Genomic DNA, 24,187 nt, shown 5'->3' on the forward strand with positions numbered 1-24,187 from the left:
TGAACATCTTAGCAACCATCAATTCAAATACAACCCCCAAAGAATACAACACTAAGTAATCCTTAATAACTTCCCAAACAACTACCAGAAGACAAAAGGAACACCTTTTAACAGAAGCACATTAGGTTTACATTCACTACTGACAACATTTATAATTCTGAATTCACCAAATGATCAAGAGATAGTCTTTTCATGGCAGAGAGATCAACAGTACACCTGCTCTGTCTGGCTTCAGCTCCAACACTGAAAATGAAACTGAAACACACCCTGCAGCAAACAGCCTAAAGCGGAAGTAAAAAGCTGACAGACAGCCCAGCTCTACCGACACTCTGACATCGCTGATAAACGACCATTTCTTAAAGGTACATTTCTTAACACCCATTTCTTAAAGGTAATGTGACATGACAGATTGCACCTGTAATCCTCAACGTTTTGAAGAATGAGAGGAGATCTTATTGAAGTGCCCAAATGCATAAAACGCCAAAACCTGGGGACACCGTTGCAGAATAAGGGGCAGGCCATTTACCACCGAGATGAGGAGGAATTTCTTCCGTCAGATGCTGTTGAATCTTTGGAATGCTCTACCCCTGAAAGCTGCAGAAGGTCAGTCACTGAGCATGTCAAAGGAGAGGGCAATAGACTTTTACAGACCAATGAAATTAACAGGATGAAATGAAATGAAAATGAAATGAAAATCGCTTATTGTCACTAGTAGGCATCAATGAAGTTACTGTGAAAAGCCCCTAGTCGCCACATTCCGGCGCCTGTCCGGGGAGGCTGTTACGGGAATTGAACCGTGCTGCTGGCCTGCCTTGGCCTGCTTTCAAAGCCAGCGATTTAGCCCTGTGTGGGTATACGGCATTGGAACAGAAGGCCAACCATAATGTATTCAAATAGCGGTGCAATCTCGAGGGCGCGAATGGCCTACTTCTGCTTCTGTATTCCAATGTACCTATTCATGATTAAAACTGAGTTTGGGATAACATATGATTCCAAGGTTATGAATGTCAGTGCTGGGTCATTACGTGGAAAAGAAATATCGTCAGATCGGTGGATTGGCCATTCTAAATTGCCCTTATATGTCCAGAGATTGGGCAGGGTTTCTGGTGGAGTATTGGGCCCAGGTAGGGTGCTCTTTGAGGGGGTAGGCGGGGACTCGATGGGCCGATTGGCCTCTTTATGCACTGGAGGACTTCTTTGGGTTCTATGGAATGAAGTTCAGAATGGGGAATGAAGACAATTGACTCAATCATCAGAAAATGCAATAGAAGGTCATTTATGCTCAGACAAAGTTGCATATCAGACACTTCACCTGATAATCATGAACAGTGGAGGAGATGAGACACGTCGCAATGTGTTGTGGCCGAGAGTTGCCAGGGTGCCTATTCTTGAGCGAGGATTTGTAAGGGGCCAAGGATAGACCGTCAGCAGGTACCAGAAAGAGGTGTGAAACAGGGAGGAAAATATACCTCGCCTCCAACGCTCTCCAAGTGGCTCTATTGATTACCCAATATCTCAGTTACTCTACTAAACTACATTAACTTCTCCACGACATATAATCGACTGTTGAGCCTATAACTTACCAATTATGACTTCTATGTTTCCTAAATTATAAAATGGCTTTAACAATGATCCTGTACAATCTGCAGTTTCCAAATCGAGATGTATTATTACAAGATTATTACTAGATTCTAGACAGATACATGAAGGTGCAGGGAGCAGAGGGATACAGATCCTTAGAAAATAGGCAACAGTTTTAGATCAAGAATCTGGATCGGCGCAGGCTTGGAGGGCCCAAGGACCTCTTCCTGTGCTGTAAATTTTCTTTGTTCTCTTCTTTGTTCTTTTAATATCTTGAGGTGTGTTAGCCAACTTTTGTGGCGCTTCATGCGTCCACAGTATCATCATTTCCTCCAAAATCATCAATTTATTTCTATCAAATCTTGTCAGTTCCTCGCCTTGATTAATTTTAGATTGCTATATAGCTATGAAGTGTCTCCCATCACTGTGAAGATCATACAAAGAAAGTGCTTTCTAAGTTTGAAATTCATGATGGTCATTTAAATATCGGTTTACACTGGATCTTAGATCGTGCTTGGTGCAATGCGACAGAGAATAATATATAAGGGATTTGACTGAATTTTAAAGGGCAGAAGGATGCCAGTTGATTCACCTTCTCTGCATCGGCCCCCAAATCAGCAATTCACGTGGTGCCACTCCTCATTCTTCATCCCATAACCCCACACACACAACGTTCTTTTCTCGTCGAGGAACGATCAATGTCTGTCGTTCACTTGTGGGAACAATCGAGTAGTTAGGCAAGAAAACGCTCACGTCCCCACTCCAAATTTGCTGACCAGGTTATGTTAAAATTGCATGCGAGATTTCAGAATGCTTCCACAAATGGATTCGAGTACTCGTGGACAAATTGTGCTTAATCAACGTCCACAGTCTTAATATTGTTGAAACTGAAATTGGAAAATTACAGTGTCGACTCGATTTATTCATCATCCCTGAACATCAAGCATGGCGTGTTGAACAACCTTCAGTTTTGGGCGATGTTCAGTTTTTGATATGACTCGTATGAAAGTTATTAACAGCGATTCAAAACAAGAGAAAATACAGAGCAGTTCTCAACGAACGATAGAATTTTAATATATACAGTACAAATTCAAGAAGCGACTGATTTCTTTCTTTCTCTCTCTCTTTCTCTCTTTCACTCTCTCTCGCTCTCTCTCTCTTTCTCTCTTTCTTTCTCTCTTTCTCTTTCTTTCTTTCTTCATTCACTCTTTCTTTCTTTCTCTCTTTTCTCTCTCTCGTTCTCTCTTTCTATCTCTCTCGCTCTCTTTCTCTCTCGGTCTCTTTCTCTCTCTCTTTCTCTCTTTCTTCCTTCTTTCTCTTTCTTTCATTCTTTCTTCATTCTCTCTTTATTTCTGTCTTTCTTTCTCTCTCTCTCTCTCTGTTTGGTTTTTGATTGCAATTAAGCCGAGGCAGCTTGGGATATGATTTTGCAGCTGGTTGAATCCGCTCTCCTATAAATGGGACGAATCTTGTAAATGTATCAGTGAGAATCGTTCGCAACGTCGTGGAGACATTTTGAACCATTTGCTCTCAGGGAAGTGAGGATAATGTCGCTCAACTTTTTGACCAAGCTCAAGATTCTCTGGGCAATTGCCGATATTCAGAGGATTTACTATCCCGTCTTAGCTGCAGTTGGTGTTCCGGGTATGTAATGACCTACAGCAATTGGATCAATAATCTCAAATTAACAATACGTCTTATTTTAGGTTGCGTGTGTCGTTCTTTCTTTAATTATGTTTCTCATATCACAACAGTCAGCACAGTTCGAGACAAAAACTTATTTCTCTCTTTATTTATTTACTGCTCCCTCGCTCTTTCCTTCCATCCTTTATTTCATTTTCAGTCTCTCTTTCTTCTTCTCTTTCTGGCAGAGCAGAATGAGAGCTGAATTGATAGATAGTGACATAGATCGATACAGATGGACAGACAGATGGATGAATGGATGGACAGATGAATGAATGGAGCGACGGACGGTCAGTTCTATGGAGATAGACAATTCGGATGGGTGGATAGGTATATGATATATAGGATAATATATATGTCCTATTTTGGTTTATCAAATCAACATATGCTCCTCTGTTCATTGGCCGCTGGACACATCTGTTCACAGAAGACTTTTTAAAAATAAATTGAGAACACCCAATTAATCTTCCCCAGTTAACTGTCAATCTAGCGTGCCCAATCTTCCTCGCTTGTACATTTTTGGGCTGTGGAGTCGAAACCCACGCAAACATGGGGAGAATATGCAAACTCCACATAGACAGTGACCCAAAGCTGGGATCGAACCTGGGACCGCGGCGCCGTGAGGCTGCAGTGCTAACCCACTGCGCCACCATGCTGCCTGCGCACAGGAGACTTAAAGCGGCTTTATGTACATTCTGTTCGAAACAGGGTTAGAACATAGGAGCAGGAAATACCTATTCAATAACCACGGACATGATAAACTATTGCATGTTAAGCAGAGGAAGAGGACAAAGAGACATGACATATTCTTTGAAGGCCAACATAAAAAAATATCCAGAAACAATATGTTAATTGACAATCTGTTTAAACAATAATTCAGTGGAAGCTTTACGATTAGTTGATTTGATTGGATTTTGATTTGATTTGATTTATTGTCACTAACTGGTAAGATCGAGGAGATACTTGTTAGAAAGGAAGATGTGTTGGGCATTTTGAAAAACTTGACGATAGACAAGTCCCCCGGGCCTGACGGGATTTATCCAAGGATTCTAAGGGAAGCAATAAATGAAATTGCAGAGCCGTTGGCAATGATCTTTTCGTCCTCGCTGTCAACAGGAGTGGTACCAGAGGATTGGAGAATGGCGAATGTCGTGCCCCTGTTCAAAAAAGGGAATAGGGATAACCCTGGGAATTACAGGCCAGTTAGTCTTACTTCGGCGGTAGGCAAAGTAATGGAAAGGATACTGAGGGATAGGATTTCTGAGCATCTGGAAAGACACTGCTTGATTAGGGATAGTCAGCACGGATTTGTTAGGGGTAGGTCTTGCCTCACAAGTATTATTGAATTCTTTGAGGAGGTGACCAGCACGTGGATGAAGGTAAAGCAGTGCATGTAGTGTACATGGATTTTAGTAAGGCATTTAATAAGGTTCCCCATGGTAAGTTTATGCAGAAAGTAGGGAGGCATGGCATAGTGGGAAATTTGGCCAGTTGGAGAACGAACTGGCTAATTGATAGAAGTCAGAGAGTGGTGGTGGATGGCAAATATTCAGCCTGGAGCCCAGTTACCAATGGCGTACCGCAGGGATCAGTTCTGGGTCCTCTGCTGTTTGTGATTTTCATTAATGACTTGGATGAGGCACCTGAAGGGTGGGTCAGAAAACTTGCACACGATACGAAGATTGGTGGAGTTGTGGATAGTGAGGAGGGCTGTTCTTCACTGCAAAGAGACATAGATAGGATGCAGAGCAGGGCTCAGAAGTGGCAGATGGCGTTTAACCCTGACAGGTGTGAGGTTGTCCATTTTGGAAGGACAAATATGAATGTGGAATACAGGGTTAACAGTAGGGTTATTGGCAATGTGGAGGAGCAGAGAGAACTTGGGGTCTATGTTAATAGATCTTTGAAAGTTGTCAGTCAAGTGGATAGAGCTGTGAAGAAGGCCTATGGTGAGCTAGCGTTCATTACCTGATGGGTTGAATTTAAGAGCCATGAGGTGATTATGCAGCTGTGCAAAACCTTGGTAATGCCACATTTGGAGTACTGTGTGCAATTCTGGTCGCCTCATTTTAGGAAGGATGTGGAAGCTTTGTAAAAGGTGCAAAGTGGATTTACCAGAATGTTCCCTGGAATGGAGAGCAGGTCTTATGATGAAAGGTTGAGTGTACTAGGTATTTTCTCATTAGAATGGAGAAGAATGAGGGGCGACTTGACAGAGGTTTATAAGATGATCAGGGGAACAGATAGAGTAGACAGTCAGAGACTTTTTCCCCGGGTGGAACAAACCATTACAAGCAGCCATAAATTTAAGGTGAATGGTGAAACATATGTCAGAGGTAGGTTCTTCAGCCAGAGAGTAGTGGGGGCATGGAATGCACTACCCGTGGAAGTAGTTGAGTCGGAAACATTAGGGACCATCAAGCGGCTATTAGATAGGTACATGGATTACGGTAGAATGATGGGCTTTAGATAAATTTGTTCTAAATCTAGGACAAAGGTTTTGCACAACATCGTGGGCCGAAGGGCCTGTTCTGTGTTTTATTCTTCTACGTTCTATGTGCCGAAGCACAGTGAAAAGTGTTTTTCTGTGGCCAAGAAAACATACAAAGTACGTACACAGTAGACAAAACTTCACCTCCTGACTTTCTAAATACTTTCTATCATCCAAAGTCATGATAGATGCCCTTTGGAATACTCTTCATTTATTAAATGCGTGAGACTCCAGCTGTACTAAGAAGCACAACAATACCAAGGAGAACCTAGCCTACTTCAGCAGCTCCAAATCCATTTCCATAAACATACTATCCCTCCTCCATATCTGATTCACAGGAGCAGAAATATGTAACATCTACAAATGCTCAGTCAAACAAATCACCAAGGCTCCTCCGACAATACCGTGCAACCCATGACCGCCCCTAGCTCGAAGAACAATAGCATCAGTGCATTGATATGCATCAACATCGTAATATTTATATATATCCCTGTTATGCAGCCTATTCCTTTGCACAGACAGATCTTTTAACTTCTGTTGCGTGTCAGCTAAATAATTTTCACATTTTGTTCTTATTTACAGTTAACGTGGTAACGATTGCCATTCTATGCCGGGGAAAGTGTGGTCTCTCTAAATGTGTTACTTACTACCTGGTGGCCATGGCAGCAGCGGATTTGTTCGTTGTCATCATCGATCTGATATTGAGGCAAATTCCTATTGTTCATTGGGAACAATTTAACTTTGTGCGCGTAATCCCTTTGTGCAATATCCATGCAGTACTGCTTTATGCTGTCACTGACTGTTCCGTATGGTTCACGGTCACTTTCACCTTTGATCGATTTGTAGCCATTTCTTGCCAGAAGCTAAAATCTAAACATTGCACTGAAAGAATTGCCGCAATGGTCCTCGGAATTGTGACAGTGTTGAGCCTTTTGAAGAATATTTCCTGGTATTTTATGTTTGCACGTAAATATTGGCTCTCGAACAGTTCCTGGTTCTGTCGCGTGGGCCTCAGTGTATCCCTTTCACTGATCTGGGCCATAGTTGAATTAATTCATTACATTGTAACGCCTTTGATTCCATTTCTTTTGATTCTACTGCTCAATGCATTGACGGTCAGGCACGTACTGGTGAGCAGCAGAGCCCGCAGGCGACTCCAGCGCCGAAGCAACGGGGAAACTCCCAGTGACCCAGAGATGGGCAACCGAAGGAAATCCATGATTTTGTTGTTTCTCATATCGGGAAATTTCATAGTGCTGTGGGTGGTGTTTACAGTTTGTTCGATATTGAAACGATTAGATTACTTGGAATATTCCGTTTCAGTGCCCGCATTTGTTCGGGAAATAGGCTCAATGCTGCAGCTTCTCAGCTGCTGCACAAACACTTTTGTCTATGCAGTGACGCAGAGGAAATTCAGAGAAGAGTTGGCGAATGGAGTGAAGTATCCCCTTTCCATGATGGTCAAATTAGTTAGATGATAAGAAATCACGCTTTCTAACATTATTCGGTGCTTCTGTGTCTTGCTGTTTTATTTCTTAATCTTTTCTTTCAATCTAGTTTGCTCGGAATTTTTTAATGCCGTATTTCTGAACCTTCTGGCCATGTACTGGCAACAACTGAACTGCTACACGCATTCTCTACATTGTTGATTTTAGCACGTAATTGAACAGCAGTGGAAATTCCGCACCACAACTGAGAAAAATAATCTAATTTTAAGGTGATTGGATGAAGGTGCAGGGGAGATGTCAGTGGTAGGTTCTTTACACAGAGAGTGGGTGGAATGCACTTCCAGCAGATGTGGTGGAGGGGGTCATTGGGGACATTTAAGCGACTCTTGGACAGGCACATGTACAGCAGTAAATAATAAAAGCTTATTGTCACAATTACGCTTCAATGAAGTTACTGTTAAAAGTGATATTCCTGCGCCTGTTGGGGGAGGCTGGTATGTGAATGTGAACCAGCGTTGCTGGTCTTGTTTATCATTGCAAGCCAGTTGCTTAGCCCACTGTGCTATACCTACCCCTATTGAAGGGGTGTAGGTTAGGTTGATCTTAGATTTGGATAAATGGTCGGTACAACATCGTGGACTCAAGGGCCTGTACTGTGCTGTACTGTTCTATGGTCTAAAATGGAGGTCAGTCGGAACCATGAGGGGAAATCTCCACTGCTGAATGTCATGATTGGCATAAAACTATGTGGTTGCGATTGTTAGAGGTGAATCATGGCATTCACAGTGCAGAAGGAGGCCATTCGGCTCATCGAGTCTGCACCAGCTCTTGGAAAGAGCACCCGACATGAGCCCACACCTCCACCCTATCCCTACATCTCCATTCTAACGCGCAACCCCACCTAACCATTTTTGGGCACGAAGGGGCAATTTAGTACGGCCAGTCCACCTAGCCTGCACATCTTTGGACTGTGGTAGGAAACCAGAGCATCCGGAGGAAACTCATGCAGACACAAGGAGAACATGCAGACTCCGCACAGACAATGACCCAAGCAGGGAATTGATCCTGGGACCTGGAGCTGTGATAACCACTGTGCTGCCCCAGTACTGAGACTTTGCTGCATGAGTCCCTCAAGGTAGTGTCCGATGCCCAACCACCTTTACCTGATTCATCAATTACCTCACTTCCATCATTAGGTCAGAAGTGGGAATGTTCACTGGTCAGTTCCCAATGTTCAGCACCATTCACAGGTCTGCAGATATTGAAACAGCTGTCCCTCATGCAGCAGGAACGAGGCAATATTCAGGTTTAGGCTGATAAGTGGTATGCTGCATTCGCTCCACCGAAGTGACAGGCAATGTCCATCTGCAAGAAGAGAAAATCTAAAGTCCTCCCCTTGACATTCAATTGCTGCATTAGTCCCACTATCAATATCCTGGGCGTTACCATTGATCAAAGTATCTACATGCACAACCTAATGCTCAGAAACCTGCATAGAAAATATAGGCAGGAGAAGGTCATTTAGTCCTTCAAGCCTGCTCCGCCTTTCATTATAATCATGGCTGATTGACAAATTCAATGTTCTGCACCCGCCTTCCCCCCATATCCCTTGATCCCTTCAGTCCCAAGAAATATATCTAATTCTTTCTTGAAATCACACATTTTGTCCGCTATTACTTTCTGTGGTCCTGAATTCCTCAGCTTCACCAGTCTCTGGGTGAAGAAATGTCTCCTCACCTCAGTCATAAAAGGTTTACCGCCTATCCTCAACCTATGACCCAGTACTGGCCTCCTCCACCAGATTAGGTTGAGGGGGAATGATGAATTGTTGCAGCTACCTCCTGACATATCACTATTTATTCGCAATGTCCTGTCATGTATTCGATTTTGACAGATTTCCCTGACTTCTACTCTTATTGAAAGAAATAATTTTGTGAATTAAACAAAAAGCTAATGCGGAAGGAAAAGTGCAAAACATATTTGTGTCTGTAACATCACTGGGACGAATTGTGAGAATAATTCAGTGTTCCTGTATAAAATCTAATTGACATTCCTCTTGGAAGCTCCCAGGTTCCAACACAGCATCCTACTGCTGAAGTGAAATTTTACAGTCCAGGAAGCACTTGGAACCTGCTGTAGCACAATACTTGCGACCCATGACAGTACACTTCCTGGATGAGGATAAAGCACACTTCCTGGAATCTGGCACAGCACACTTCGGTGACTCAGATTTTAGCACACTTCCTGGATTCTGGTACAACACACTTCCGGGATCAGGTTGAAGCACACTTCCTGGATTCTGGTACAACACACTTCCGGGATCAGGTTACACCACACTTCCTAGATTCTGGTACAACACACTTCCGGGATCAGGTTAAACCACACTTCCTGGATTCTGGTACAACTCACTTCCGGGATCAGATTTCACCACACTGCCTGGATTCTGGGACAAGACACTTCCGGGATCAAGTTAAACCACACTTCCTGGATTCTCGTACAGCACACTTCCGGGATCAGGTTAAAGCACACTTCCTGGATTCTGGTACAGCATACTTAGAACATAGAACATAGAACAGTACAGAACAGAACAGGCCCTTCGGCCCTCGATGTTTTGCCGAGCAATGATCACCCTACTCAAACCCACGTATCCACCCTATACCCGTAACCCAACAACACCCCCCTTAACCTTACTTTTTAGTACACTACAGGCAATTTAGCATAGCCAATCCACCTAACCCACACATCTTTGGACTGTGGGAGGAAACCGGATCACCCGGAGGAAACCCACGCACACAGGGGGAGGACGTGCAGACTCCACACAGACAGTGACCCAGCCGAGAATCGAACCTGGGACCCTGAAGCTGTGAAGCATTTCTGCTAACCACCATGCTACCCTGCTGCCCCTTGCTACCGTGCTGCCCCATTTGAAGCTAGCAAGTATTTCCCGAGTCATAATAAGTGTAGAGGGAAGAGAACAGTCCGAAATTTCCCTCTACAAGCCAGTGCAGTTAATATGCCATAGATAATTTTGTTCACATGTTCTTTCCGATCAAGCCTGTGGACAGTGTGAGGATGGTTGTATTCACTGGCTCATCGGAATGGAGTTGGCTCAGAGTCTGGTTACTTGTGAATGCAGCCCAAAGCATTCCACCCAAGGCTAGATATTGGCACCAGACTTACAGTCAACAGGTTTTGTAAGGGGAAGATGAAAAGACCTTTGAAGAGAGAGTTCATGTGGGCAGGAAACTGGGGAGGTCAGTTTTATATCAAACCTAGTAACCAATACATAGAACATCGAACATTAAGCGCAGTGAAGGCCCTTCGGCCCTCGCTGTTGCTACGACCTATGAAACCACTCTAAAGCCCATCTACATTTATATATACTATTAAACAGAGCAAAATATAATTCTTACCGTGATATTATTGGTAGGAGGCCACCTTTGTGCCGATCAAGTCCCATCTTCACGTTGAGAACGTGCTTCATCATGTCTGTTAATATCATGGTGAAATATAATATACAGTTATAACATGTATGGCGGCTGCAAACTGCAAACTATGAGTCCTTCTGTGTCAACGGCAGAAGCACTGTAAACAGCCATAAGCCAGCAGCTGTTCCATCAACAAAGCTGAGAAAAGCTGAATTAACTCGGAGCCGTTGAGAAACTCTCCGATTGCAGGAATGCAGAATGGTGGAATCATCCTGCTTGGAGGTCATTCAATTCATCGAGCTTTTGGAAGTCAAGGAGCAGTCACCCTGTCTCCTCCTACCGTCCAGCACTTGTCCATAGCCTTGTAGGTTTCTCCATCTGAAGTTCAGATCGAAGTACTGTTGAAATGGATTGAGGTTCCTTGCCTTACTCCACTTTGCGGTAATACATTCCGGATCGAGACTACCCTCTTGGTTCAAGAATTGCCCTTCCAATCATCTCAAAACCCTCTACCTCTGAGTCTACATTGTATTGCCAGTTTATGGGCCCTCAACTATGGGCTATAGGGCATTCCTATCCACTCTATCTGGACTTCTGGTAATTGTGTACATTCAAATCTAGGTTTGGCTTTGCTTTAAATAATTGCGCCAACCCTAATCAATAAGAGAAGGACTTGTTGGAGGATGAGTCTGGGGAAGGGTGTGTGGAAAGTCTGGGTCACATTGAGATCAAAACGGAGGAGGTGTGGGCATCTTGAAAAACATTAAGGTAGATAAGTCACCAGGGCCAGATGGAATCTAGCCCAGAATACTGATGGAGGCAAAGGGAGAACTTGCCGGGGCCTTGACAGAAATGGGCAGCACGGTAGCATAGTGGTTAGCACTATGGCTTCACTGCGCCAGGGTCCCATATTCGATTCCCGGCTTAGGTCACTGTCTGTGTGGGTCTGCACGTTCTCCACGTGCCTGCGTGTGTTTCCTTGGGTGTTCGGTTTCCTCCCACATGCAAAGATGTGCAGGGTCAGATGGATTGGCTCTGCTAAATTGCCCTGAAGTGTCCAAAGAATGTTTGGTGGGGTTACGGGGATAGGGTAGAGGTGTGGGGATAGGGTGGACGTGTGGGCTTACGTAGGGTTCTCTTTCCAAGGGCCGGCGCAGACACGATGGGCCGAATGGCCTTCGTCTGCTCTGTAAATTATATGATTAACAAATCTTTGTATCCTCATTGGCGACAGGTGAGGTCCTAGAAGAGTGGAGAATAGCTACTATTATTCCTTTCTTTAAGAAGGGTAGCTAGGATAATCCAGGAAATTACAGGTCGGTGAGCCTTACATCAATGGTTGGGAAGTTATTGGAGAAGATTCTTGGAGACAGGATTTACTCCCATTTGGAAATAAGCGAACGTATTAACGAGAGGCAGCATGGTTTTGTGAAGGAGAGGTCGTGTCTAATCACCTTGATCGAATTTTTGAGGAAATGACAAAGATGATTGATGAAGGTATGGCAGTGGATGTTGTCTACATGACTTCAGTGAGGCCTTTGACAAAGTCCCTCATGGCAGACTTGTGCAAAAGGTGAAGTTGCACGGTGTCAGAGGTCATGTCTGAGCACAGCGTGGTAGCATAGTGGTTAGCACAATTGCTTCACAGCTCCAGGGTCCCAGGTTCGATTCCCGGCTTCGGTCACTGTCTGTGCGGAGTCTGCACGTTCTCCCTGTGTTTGCGTGGGTTTCCTCCAGGTGCTCCCACAGTCCAAAGATGTGCAGGTTAGGTGGATTGGCCATGCTAAATTGCCCTTAGTGTCCAAAATTTCCCTTAGTGTTGGGTGGGTTGACTGGGTTATGGGGGTAGGGTGGAGGTGTGGGTTTGGGTGGGGTGCTCTTTCCAAGAGCTGGTGCAGACTCGATGGGCCGAATGGCCTCCTTCTGCACTGTAAATTCTATGAGAGGTGGCAGGATGGATACAGATACGCAGTCATAGAAGACAGAGGGTAAAAGAGGATGCGTTTCTGAATGGAGGGCTGTGACTAGTATGGAGGGCATGAGCTATGAGGAGAGGTTGGATAAACTCGGTTTGTTCTCACTGGAATGATGGAGGTTGAGTGGCGACCCGATAAAAGTCTTCAAAATGATGAGGGGCATGGACAGAGTGGATAGTCAGAAGCTTTTTCCCAGAGTGTAAGATTCAATTACTAGGAGACATAGGTTTCATGTGCGAGGGGCAAAGTTTAGAGGAGATGTACGAGGGACGTTTTTTACACAGAGGGTAGAAGATGTCTGAAACACTGCTCAATGGAGGTGAAAGAAGCAGGTACGACAGTATCGTTTAAGGGGCGTCTTGATAAATACATGAATAGGATTTGAATAGAGGGATTATGGACCCCGGAAGTGTAGCAGGCTTTAGGTTAGACAGGCAGCATGGTCGGCGCGGGCTTGGAGGGCCGAAAGGCCTGTTCCCGTACTGTACATTTCTTTGTTCTTTTGTTCTTTGTTTTATGCTCTATGCCTCCTATGGAAATGGCAGGCATCCTGAATACCTTTTTGGCCACATTGTCTATCTTGTTTTGCCATCGTCAGGAATCCGTGGCAATCAATTCCTCTGTTCCTCTCCATGTCCTGTTACCCTACCTTTCTTGCTCATTCCCTGGTCCTGTTATACATCTTGTCGTGCATTATCTCACATTTCTCTGAATTCTGTTCTGAGTTTTCAGCTCTTTTCATCATTATCAAGCAGGAACTACATTTTTGCAGTGTGTTGTTTCAGTCCTATTAATTCATTCAAGACCAAGTCATTGACATGTACCAAAAAAAAGCAAGGGACAAATGCACTGATCACAGCAGAATAAAATTGGAAACGGCCTTCCGGTTACGAAAACTTGCTTTGCCCTCTGTGTCCTCCCTCTGCTCCAATTTTGGATCCAATTCACCTCTTCGCCATGGATTCCCTGGCCTTTTGCTTTCTTGATCAATCTCCCAACTGGATGTTGGTCAAAAGAATTGCCAAAATCCACCTAGACTGCATCAAATGCACAATCCTCGCCGACTCCCCTTGTCACCTCCTTCAATCATATTAGTCACGCAGGTCCTTCCCTTAACTAATGATGACTGTTTTTATTAATCAAGATGTGGAGATGCCGGCGTTGAACTGGGGTGAGCACAGGTGAGGAAGGAGCAGTGCTCCGAAAGGTAGTGTTTGAAGCAAACCTGTTGGACTTTAACCTGGTGTTGTAAGAATTCTTACTGTGCTCACCCCAGTGCAACGGTGGCATCTCCACATCATGGCTACCATCGACACCGCAAACTGCTGGCTCAAATTGGAGAGGATCTCCAGGAAGATCGCGCATATAGACACTGACATTAAGTTTCTACAAAGATGCAAGAAAGCAGACATTCACCTGAGGAAGGAGCAGTACCCCGAAAGCTAGTGTTTGTAACAAACCTGTTGTACTTTAACCTGGCGTTGAAAGACTTCTTACTGTGCTCACCCCAGTCCAACGCCGGCATCTCCACATTTTGGAAATCAAGCTTTATCCTGTCATTTGCCCAATAGTTTGCCTCATTGAAATTAAACTGACTGTAAAATACTCGCTGGATCTATCCTTTCCTCTATTTGTGGACAATGGGACAAGGATAGGTGGCATCCAAACGTCTGGCACTGCACAAGAAACCAGACAGCATTGGAAAACTGATAATCAGATCGTTTTCTATTTCTTATTTTGCTCCCCTTATACAACCCAAAATACATTGCGTCCAGGTGCTACGCCATTTAATTCTTCCTGTAGTAAAATGGTGATGCCATTACCTATTACACAATACTGCCCTGTGATTGCAATATCTGTATGTCTTCACTCCTTTTTGCAAATGGGGGAAACTATCCATTGAGCACCTGGCAAATATAGGATCCACCTCTTCCCAGATTACCTTTACGGTCCTTTGCATGTCTTATTCTTGCTTCACCCTATGCTTTTTCACTTTATGTATTTATATTTAAAAAAATAAACATTGTGTTTTGCTTGACTACACAATAATATGTTCACTTTATTTTCCTAATATTTTTTCTCATAATTTCACCCGCAACGCTTGCTCTACCCCTCTAGCTTTTCTGAAGCATTGAGTCCTCCCTATCTCATATAGAATCCCTCGAGTGCAAGAGGAAGCCACCCAGGCCATCGGGTGTGCCCCCTGAAAGAGCACCCCACCCAGGTCCAATCCCCCACCCTATCCCCGCAACCCCACCCAGGGGCAATTTAGCCCCTAACCTGCACATCTTTGAACAATACGGGGTGGGGGGGGGGGGGGTTGCATGGCCGATCCACCAAATGTGCACGTCTTTGGACTGTGGGAGGAAACCGGAACACCCGGAGGAAACCCACGCAGACACGAAAAGAATGTGCAAACTCCACAGACAGTCACCCAAGGCCGGAATTGAACTCATGTCCCTGGCTCTGTGAGGCAGCAGTGCTAACAACTGGGCCACTTTTCCGCCCCATTCGATCATAGCTTCCTGCCTTTTCTTTAACCATACTTTTGAATTTCCTGGCACTCGTGAAACTTTGGATTTGTTAACTCCAACCTCCTCTGTTTAAGGCAATTTAATTGTTCTGAACTGTTGTTATGCTTGTTGGAGGTCAGCATGTCAGCCACAGAGCTACACTATCACCCTCTGCAACTTTGGCAGTAATTTACCATAAAGCAGCTATTTCCAGTCAATTTTAGCTAAATAACTTAGTTGATTCTTTTAAAAATAGTTTTATCCAATTCAGATGTTTTACCCCTCATCTATCTTTACCTATTTCCATAACTACCCTAAATCTGACCGTATTGTGACCTCCATTAAGTTCCACAAGTGATCAACCTTCCACCCGCTCATCTCCGTTACCCCAAAATCAAGAAATCTCTCTTGGGCGTGCAAGGAACTGGCTGGAAAAATTATCCTGGATGAATAAGTCTCACCCCTCTCTGCCTCAAACACGAATATATCCCAGTTAATTGGATTGGATTGGATTTGTTTATTGTCACGTGCACCGAGGTACAGTGAAAAGTATTTTTCTGCGAGCTGCTCAACAGATCATTAAGTATATGAAAAGAAAAGAAAATACATAATAGGGCAATACAAGAACATAAGAACATAAGAACATAAGAATTAGGAGCAGGAGTAGGCCATCTGGCCCCTCGAGCCTGCTCCGCCATTCAATTAAATCATGGCTGATCTTTTGTGGACTCAGCTCCACTTTCCGGCCCGAACACCATAACCTTTAATCCCTTTATTCTTCAAAAAACTATCTATCTTTACCTTAAAAACATGTAATGAAGGAGCGTCAACTGCTTCACTGGGCAAGGAATTCCATAGATTCACAACCCTTTGGGTGAAGAAGTTCCTCCTAAACTCAGTCCTAAATCTACTTCCCCTTATTTTGAGGCTATGCCCCCTAGTTCTGCTGTCACCCGCCAGTGGAAACAACCTGCCCGCATCTATCCTATCTATTCCCTTCATAATTTTAAATGTTTCTATAAGATCCCCCCTCATCCTTCTAAATTCCAACGAGTACAGTCCCAGTCTACTCAACCTCTCCTCATAATCCAACCCCTTCAGCTCTGGGATTAACCTAGTGAATCTCCTCTGCACACCCTCCAGTGCCAGTACGTCCTTTCTCAAGTAAGGAGACCAAAACTGAACACAATACTCCAGGTGTGGCCGCACTAACACCTTATACAATTGCAACATAACCTCCCTAGTCTTAAACTCCATCCCTCTAGCAATGAAGGACAAAATTCCATTTGCCTTCTTAATCACCTGTTGCACTTGTAAACCAACCTTCTGTGACTCATGCACTAGCACACCCAAGTCTCTCTGAACAGCGGCATGCTTTAATATTTTATCGTTTAAATAATAATCCCGTTTGCTGTTATTCCTACCAAAATGGATAACCTCACATTTGTCAACATTGTATTCCATCTGCCAGACCCGAGCCCATTCACTTAACCTATCCAAATCCCTCTGCAGACTTCCAGTATCCTCTGCACTTTTCGCTTTACCACTCATCTTAGTGTCATCTGCAAACTTGGACACATTGCCCTTGGTCCCCAACTCCAAATCATCAATGTAAATTGTGAACAATTGTGGGCCCAACACGGATCCCTGAGGGACACCACTAGCTACTGATTGCCAACCAGAGAAACACCCATTTATCCCAACTCTTTGCTTTCTATTAATTAGCCAATCCTCTATCCATGCTACTACTTTACCCTTAATGCCATGCATCTTTATCTTATGCAGCAACCTTTTGTGTGGCACCTTGTCAAAGGCTTTCTGGAAATCCAGATATACCACATCCATCGGCTCCCCGTTATCTACTGCACTGGTAATGTTCTCAAAAAATTCCACTAAATTAGTTAGGCACGACCTGCCTTTTACGAACCCATGCTGCGTCTGCCCAATGGGACAATTTCTATCCAGATGCCTCGCAATTTCTTCCTTGATGATAGATTCCAGCATCTTCCCTATTACCGAAGTTAAACTCACTGGCCTATAATTTCCTGCTATCTGCCTACCTCCTTTTTTAAACAGTGGCGTCACGTTTGCTAATTTCCAATCCACCGGGACCACCCCAGAGTCTAGTGAATTTCGGTAAATTATCACTAGTGCATCTGCAATTTCCCTAGCCATCTCTTTTAGCACTCTGGGATGCATTCCATCAGGGCCAGGAGACTTGTCTACCTTTAGCCCCATTAGCTTGCCCATCACTCCCTCCTTAGCGCTAACAATCCTCTCAAGGTCCTCACCTGTCATAGCCTCATTTCTATCAGTCGCTGGCATGTTATTTGTGTCTTCCACTGTGAAGACCGACCCAAAAAACCTGTTCAGTTCCTCAGCCATTTCCTCATTTCCCATCATTAAAACTCCCTTCTCATCCTCGAAAGAACCAATATTTACCTTAGCCACTCTTTTTTGTCTTATATATTTGTAAAAACTTTTACTGTCTGTTTTTATATTCTGAGCAAGTTTACTCTCATACTCTATCTTACTCTTCTTTATAGCTTTTTTAGTAGCTTTCTGTTGCCCCCTAAAGATTTCCCAGTCCTCTAATCTCCCAGCAATCTTTGCCACTTTATATGCTTTTTCCTTCAATTTGATACTCTCCCTTATTTCCTTAGATATCCACGGTCGATTTTCCCTCTTTCTTCCGTCCTTCCTTTTTGTTGGTATAAACCTTTGCTGAGCACTGTGAAAAATCGCTTGGAAGGTTCTCCACTGTTCCTCAACTGTTCCACCATAAAGTCTTAGCTCCCAGTCTACCTTAGCTAGTTCTTCTCTCATCCCCTTGTAATCTCCTTTGTTTAAACACAAAACACTAGTATTTGATTTTACTTTCTCACCCTCCATCTGTATTTTAATTTCCACCATATTGTGATCGCTCCTTCCGAGAGGATCCCTAACTATGAGATCATGAATCAATCCTGTCTCATTACACAGGACAAGATCTAGGACCGCTTGTTCCCTCGTAGGTTCCATTATATACTGTTCTAGGAAACTATCGCGGATACATTCTATAAACTCCTCCTCACGGTTGCCTTGACCGACCTGGTTAAGCCAATCGACATGTAGATTAAAATCCCCCATGATAACTGCTGTACCATTTCTACATGCATCAGTTATTTCTTTGTTTATTGCCTGCCCCACCATCTCGTTACTATTTGGTGGCCGATAGACTACTCCTATCAGTGACTTTTTCGCCTTACTATTCCTGATTTCCACCCAAATGGATTCAACCTTATCCTCCATAGCACCGATGTCATCCCTTACTATTGCCCGGATGTCATCCTTAAATAACAGAGCAACACCACCTCCCTTACCATCCACTCTGTCCTTCCGAATAGTTTGATACCCTCGGATATTTAACTCCCAGTCGTGACCATCCTTTAACCATGTTTCAGTAATGGCCACTAAATCATAGTCATTTGCGATGATTTGTGCCACCAACTCATTTACTTTATTCCGAATACTACGAGCATTCAGGTAAAGTACACTTATGTTGTTTTTTTTACCTCTGTTTTGAATCTTAACATCTCCAGTTTTATTCCTTTTGTTATTACTGGGCCTATTCACAGCGCTCCCCTCAGTAACTGTACCTTGTACTGTCGCCCTTATGGATTTCTGACTATGTCTTCTCTGCCTTGCACTTTTCCCCTTACTTCCTTTTGTTTCTGTACCTGTTTTACTACCTTCCAACTTCCAGCATTGGTTCCCATCCCCCTGCCACTTAGTTTAAACCCTCCCCAACAGCTCTAGAAAACTCTAGGACATCGGTTCCAGTCCTGCCCAAGTGCAGACCGTCCGGTTTGTACTGGTCCCACCTCCCCCAGAACCCAGGAATTTGAATCCCTCCCTCTTGCACCATCTCTCGAGCCACGCATTCATCCTATCTATCCTGACATTCCTACTCTGACTAGCTCGTGGCACTGGTAGCAATCCTGAGTTTGCTACCTTTGAGGTCCTACTTTTTAGTTTAACTCCTAACTCCCTGAATTCCGCTTGTAGGACCTCATCCCGTTTTTTACCTATATCATTGGTGCCTATGTGCACCACGACAGCTGGCTGTTCACCCTCCCCCCCCCCCCCCAGAATGTCCTGCAGCCGCTCCGAGACATCCTTGACCCTTGCACCAGGGAGGCAACATACCATCCTGGAGTCTCGATTGCGTCCACAGAACCGCCTGTCTATTCCCCTTACGATCGAGTCCCCTATCACTATAGCCCTGCCATTTTTCTTCCTGCCCTGCTGTGCAGCAGAGCCAGCCACGGTGCCATGAACCTGGCTGCTGCTGCCTTCCCCTGGTGAGCCATCTTCCTCAACAGTATCCAAAGCGGTATATCTGTTTTGCAGGGAGATGACCGCAGGGGACTCCTGCACTGCCTTCCTACTCTTGCTCTTTCTTTTGGTCACCCATTTTATATCTCCCTCAGTAACCTTCACCTGCGGTGTGACCAACTCGCTAAACGTGCTATCCACGACCTCCTCAGCATCGCGGATGCTCCAAAGTGAGTCCATCCGCAGCTCCAGAGCCGTCAAGCGGTCTAACAAGAGCTGCAACTGAACACACTTCTTGCACGTGAAGGAGCCAGGGACAGTGGACGTGTCCCTGAGCTCCCACATCGCACACGAGGAGCATGACACGGGTCTGGGATCTCCTGCCATGTCTTAAACCCTTGGTAAACTTAAACAACTACAATTTCAAAATAAAATAAATAAATTAGACAATGAAAAGAAAAAGAGAGACTACTTACCAGTCACTTACCAGGGTTAAAGAGCACCTCCTCACACTCTGCACCGAATTACCTCACTGCACCAAATTACCAAGTTTCAATCCTCCACTCTGTATGAGTCTCACTCCGGATGAGTCTCCTGGAAAGTGCTCGCTTACTTTGTGCGCAGTCTCTCTGTCTTTTATACAGACCTCAGCTAACCGATGACTCAAAAAATACCTTAACTTCAAAGAGAAGAATACAATGTGCCCCTAAACAGGCCTCAACAGGCCTCAGTTGATTGCCAGATAACTGCCTCTCAGCAATTAGGGTGTACAATGTAAATACATAAACACTGGCATCGGATGCATACAGGAGTGTCGTGTTAATCAGATCAGTCCATAAGAGGGTCATTTTGAAGCCGGGTAACAGTGGGGAAGAAGCTGTTTTTGAGTCTGTTCCTGCGTGTTCTCAGATTAGTGGGTAACACAGTAGCATAGTGGTTAGCACAAATGCTTCTCAGCTCCAGGGTCCCAGGTTCGAATACTGGCTTGGGTCACTGTCTGTGTGGAGTCTGCATGTTCTCCCCGTGTGTGCGTGGGTTTCCTCCGGGTGCTCCGGTTTCCTCCCACAGTCCAAAGATGTGCAGGTTAGGTGGATTGGCCAGGCTAAATTTCCCTCAGGGTCCAAATTGCCCTTAGTGTTAGGTGGGGTTACTGGGTTATGGGGAGAGGGTGGAGGTATGGGCTTGGGTTGGGTGCTCTTTCCAAGAGCCGGTGCAGACTCGATGGGCTGAATGGCCTCCTTCTGCACTGTAAATTCTATGTAAAAAAAAAATTCTGTATCTCCTGCCCGATGGAAGAAGTTGGAAGAGTGAGTAAGCCGGGTGGGAGGGGTCTTTGATTATGCTGCCCGATTTCCCCAGGCAGCGGGAGGTGTAGATGGAGTCAATGGATGGGAGGCAGGCTCCTGTGATGGACTGGGGGGTGTTCACTCTCCGAAGTTTCTAGCGGTCCTGGGCCGAGCAGTTGCCATACCAGGCTGTGATGCAGCCCGATAGTATGCTTTCCATGATGCATCTGTAAAAGTTGGTAAGGGTTAATGTGGACATGCCAAATCTCCTTAGTTTCCTGAGGAAGTTTAGACGCTGTTGTGCTTTCTTGGTGGTAGCGATGACGTGGGTGGACCAGGACAGATTTTTGGAGATGTGCGCCCCCAGGAATTTGAAACTGCTAACCATCTCCACCTCAGCCCCTTGATGCTGACAGGGGTATGTACCGTACTTTGCTTCCTGAAGTGAAGTATGGGAGTAATTGAAATTGCCCACTATCGCAGCAAACAAAGGGAGTGATAGTTATATTTATTGGAAGCCAATCATCTCAGTCCCAGAACATAGCTCCAAGATTGTTTTAATGTTGCTACCCTATGGCCAACCATCCTTGATATTTTGATCAATGAGTTTTATTTAATTCTATGATAAGGAGTTGGAATTACCGCTGGCGATGGCAGTGGTCAGATACGTTGGCAAATCCTCAGACACTTAAATAATATCCTCTGAGAATACCGCTGCTTCAATACATTGCCACTCCAGCCGCCGTGACCCATAGACGCGGGTCAAACTTTGGATAGAGCCCCAACAGCACTTTTAACTTTTGCCAGTGTGAGCCAGTGCAACTGCCAACTGCAAACCTCAGCAAGTGGGTTTTGAAATGGCCGATGCAGATAGCAGGAAAGAACCCAAAGTTTCACAATTCCACCCAGGAAGTAATGATTCAGATAGAGCCCGGGTATGAATCATAGTCAACCCAAGGCCACATTCCACTATGTGTCCATAATGTACCAGATTTCCATTGCATCATCACTGATCTGGCCCACGCCTGGTGTCGTGACTGACACATTCTTTTCTTCTTCTAAATCAGTTTATCTCATTTGAGTTCATGAAATGTCATCGGATGCATGTATACTGCTGTGGTTTTCTACATTGCAACATTAAACACATTTAGTGATGTTTCCTTGGCATTAATGCACGTTGTGATATTTTAAACAGTTCCAAATGAAGGCAACTTCATTCTTTCATCACCAATTCCTGTAATGCCCTTTCAAAACCCTACATGGATGCAACAAGGGCCGTTCAAATATCAGCCCATAATATTGCCTTGGCTAACAACGTCTCGATTTTGAAGTTGCCATCCTAGCTTTTCAATCTCCCCGGCCACTCTTCTCCCGACATCTCTCATCTCCTGCATTGCGAGGCATCTTATGCATCCCGGATTTTCTTGGTTCCATCATTGGCGGCCGCGCTCTCAAATAATCCGCTCGCTAAGCCGTTGTATGTCTACATCTTGCTTGTGACTCATAGAGTTTTACAGCACAGAAAGAAACCTTTCGGCCCACCGTTTCTGCGCCCGCCAGCAGGCACCTATCTATTCCAATCCCATTGTCCATCAATTGGTGAGCAGCCTTGTTTGCAGTGACATTTCAAGTGCTCGTCTGAGTACTTCTTAAATGTTGTGAGGGTTTGCGCCTCAACCATCCTTTTGGGTAGTTCGTTCCAGATTCCCACCCTTCCCAGGTTGAACAAATGTTTCCTCCCATCCCTCGAAACCTGCTGCCCCTCAACTTAAATCTGTGCCCGTAGGTTATCGATCCCTCCGCTAAGGAGAAATCCTTTCTATCTACTCTCTCTAGGATCCTCATAATTTTGTACAGCTCAATAAGGTCCCTCCTCATCCTTCTCTGCTCCCAAGGAAAACAACCCCAGTTTAAGCAGCTTCTCTTCATAGCTGAAACGCTCCAGTCTAGGCAGCATCCTGGTGTATCTCTCTTGTACCCTCTCAAATCCAATCCCATCCTTCCTATAGTGTGGTGACCAGAACTGCAATATTGCTCTAGTTATTGCCAATGGAACATTTTATACAGCTCCAGCATAACTGCCCTGCCATTCTATTCTGTGCATTGGCTAATTAAGGCGTTTCTTGATACCTTCTTAACCACCTTATCTACCATTCCTGCTGTCTTCAGTTGCTCCAATTGCTACTCGATTTTTCCTTGAAAACATCTCATGCACAAGTTTCAGAGTATGGCACCGTACTATTTGTATCAGTAGGTTAGTAGTCTGGGACACTAGCTAAACGACCTGGAGTTATCAGTTCAAATACACAGCATGTTAGCTTTGAATTGAAATTCAGTTAATTAAACACATCAGGAATACGAATCCAGCACCTTAAATCGACTGTGCAACCATCATGTCATTCAAATCATCTATAAGGTTCACAAATGTCCCCGAATTTCCATTCTCCTCAATTCGTGAGTGGGCCCTTCAATTACCTAGAACATAGAACATAGAACATAGAACAGTACAGCACAGAACAGGCCCTTCGGCCCTCAATGTTGTGCCGAGCCATGATCACCCTACTCAAACCCACGTACCTCGTCTCTAAACTCTGCAATTCACTCCTGGAACCTCATGTATCTTGTATTTTTTGAGTGCCAGGGATTTGATGGAATATTCACCACTTACCTGGATGAGTTCAGCTCCTTCCACACTCAGGAAGTTCGACACCATCCAGGGCAAAGCAACCCGTTTGGTTGGCATCGCGTACATTCATCTGCTTCAACACCAATGCCATGAATCTGTGTGCACCTTCCAAACACCGGGCCTTTACCACTGGAAGGACAACGGCAGCAGGTATATGGGGAACACCACGACCTGCAACCTCCGTTCCAAGCCACTTACCACTCCGACTTAGACATTTATCAGCCGTTCCCTCTGCCGCTGGTTCAAAATCCTGAAATTCCCTCATTAACAAAACTGCGGATGTACCGATACTACAATGGACTCTTTTAATCTAATTCAGATTATGTCATCAACACGTAGGACTCGAACAGGACACTCAGACCATTAACCTAAGATTATCAATCGAGTGATAATACGATTCGGCCATTGCCTGCCCACTCCGAAGTCTGCAAATTGACTGCTTAGAAATGCCTCTTGAACTAATTTCCATGGGATTGCAATGGATTGGAAATGTTACTGGATTCGTAATCAATGAGGTTGGAATGAGGATTTGGAGATGGAAATGTTCATGGTAGCTGGCAGTTGGGAAATTTACATCGGTTGAAACAATGAAGCTGGACTAAAACTCTGGTTATAATGACAGTGGACTGTTGTTTAAAAACTATACTTTTTCTGTAATATTATTTTGAAAATTAAATATGTAGTCTTCACACAGTCTGGCTTGTGTGTGGCTCCTCCCCCAAGGCAATGTCTATTGGAATTTTTGAAATGCCTTCTTGAAATGGTTCCAACAAGCAAC

The 24,187-nt window shown here is 44.5% G+C and overlaps 1 protein-coding gene across 1 annotated transcript; it reads left to right on the forward strand.

Annotated features, from left to right (window-relative positions):
• The first annotated feature begins 3,128 nt into the window (after positions 1-3,128).
• Positions 3,129-7,233, forward strand: LOC119958285 (probable G-protein coupled receptor 139). Its single transcript, XM_038786717.1, has 2 exons — positions 3,129-3,225; positions 6,338-7,233. Exons 1-2 carry the CDS (start codon positions 3,129-3,131, stop codon positions 7,231-7,233), a joined length of 993 nt encoding a protein of 330 aa, XP_038642645.1.
• The last annotated feature ends 16,954 nt before the right edge of the window (positions 7,234-24,187 follow it).

Source organism: Scyliorhinus canicula, chromosome 29 (assembly GCF_902713615.1).
Source record: "Scyliorhinus canicula chromosome 29, sScyCan1.1, whole genome shotgun sequence".
NCBI lineage: Eukaryota > Metazoa > Chordata > Chondrichthyes > Carcharhiniformes > Scyliorhinidae > Scyliorhinus > Scyliorhinus canicula.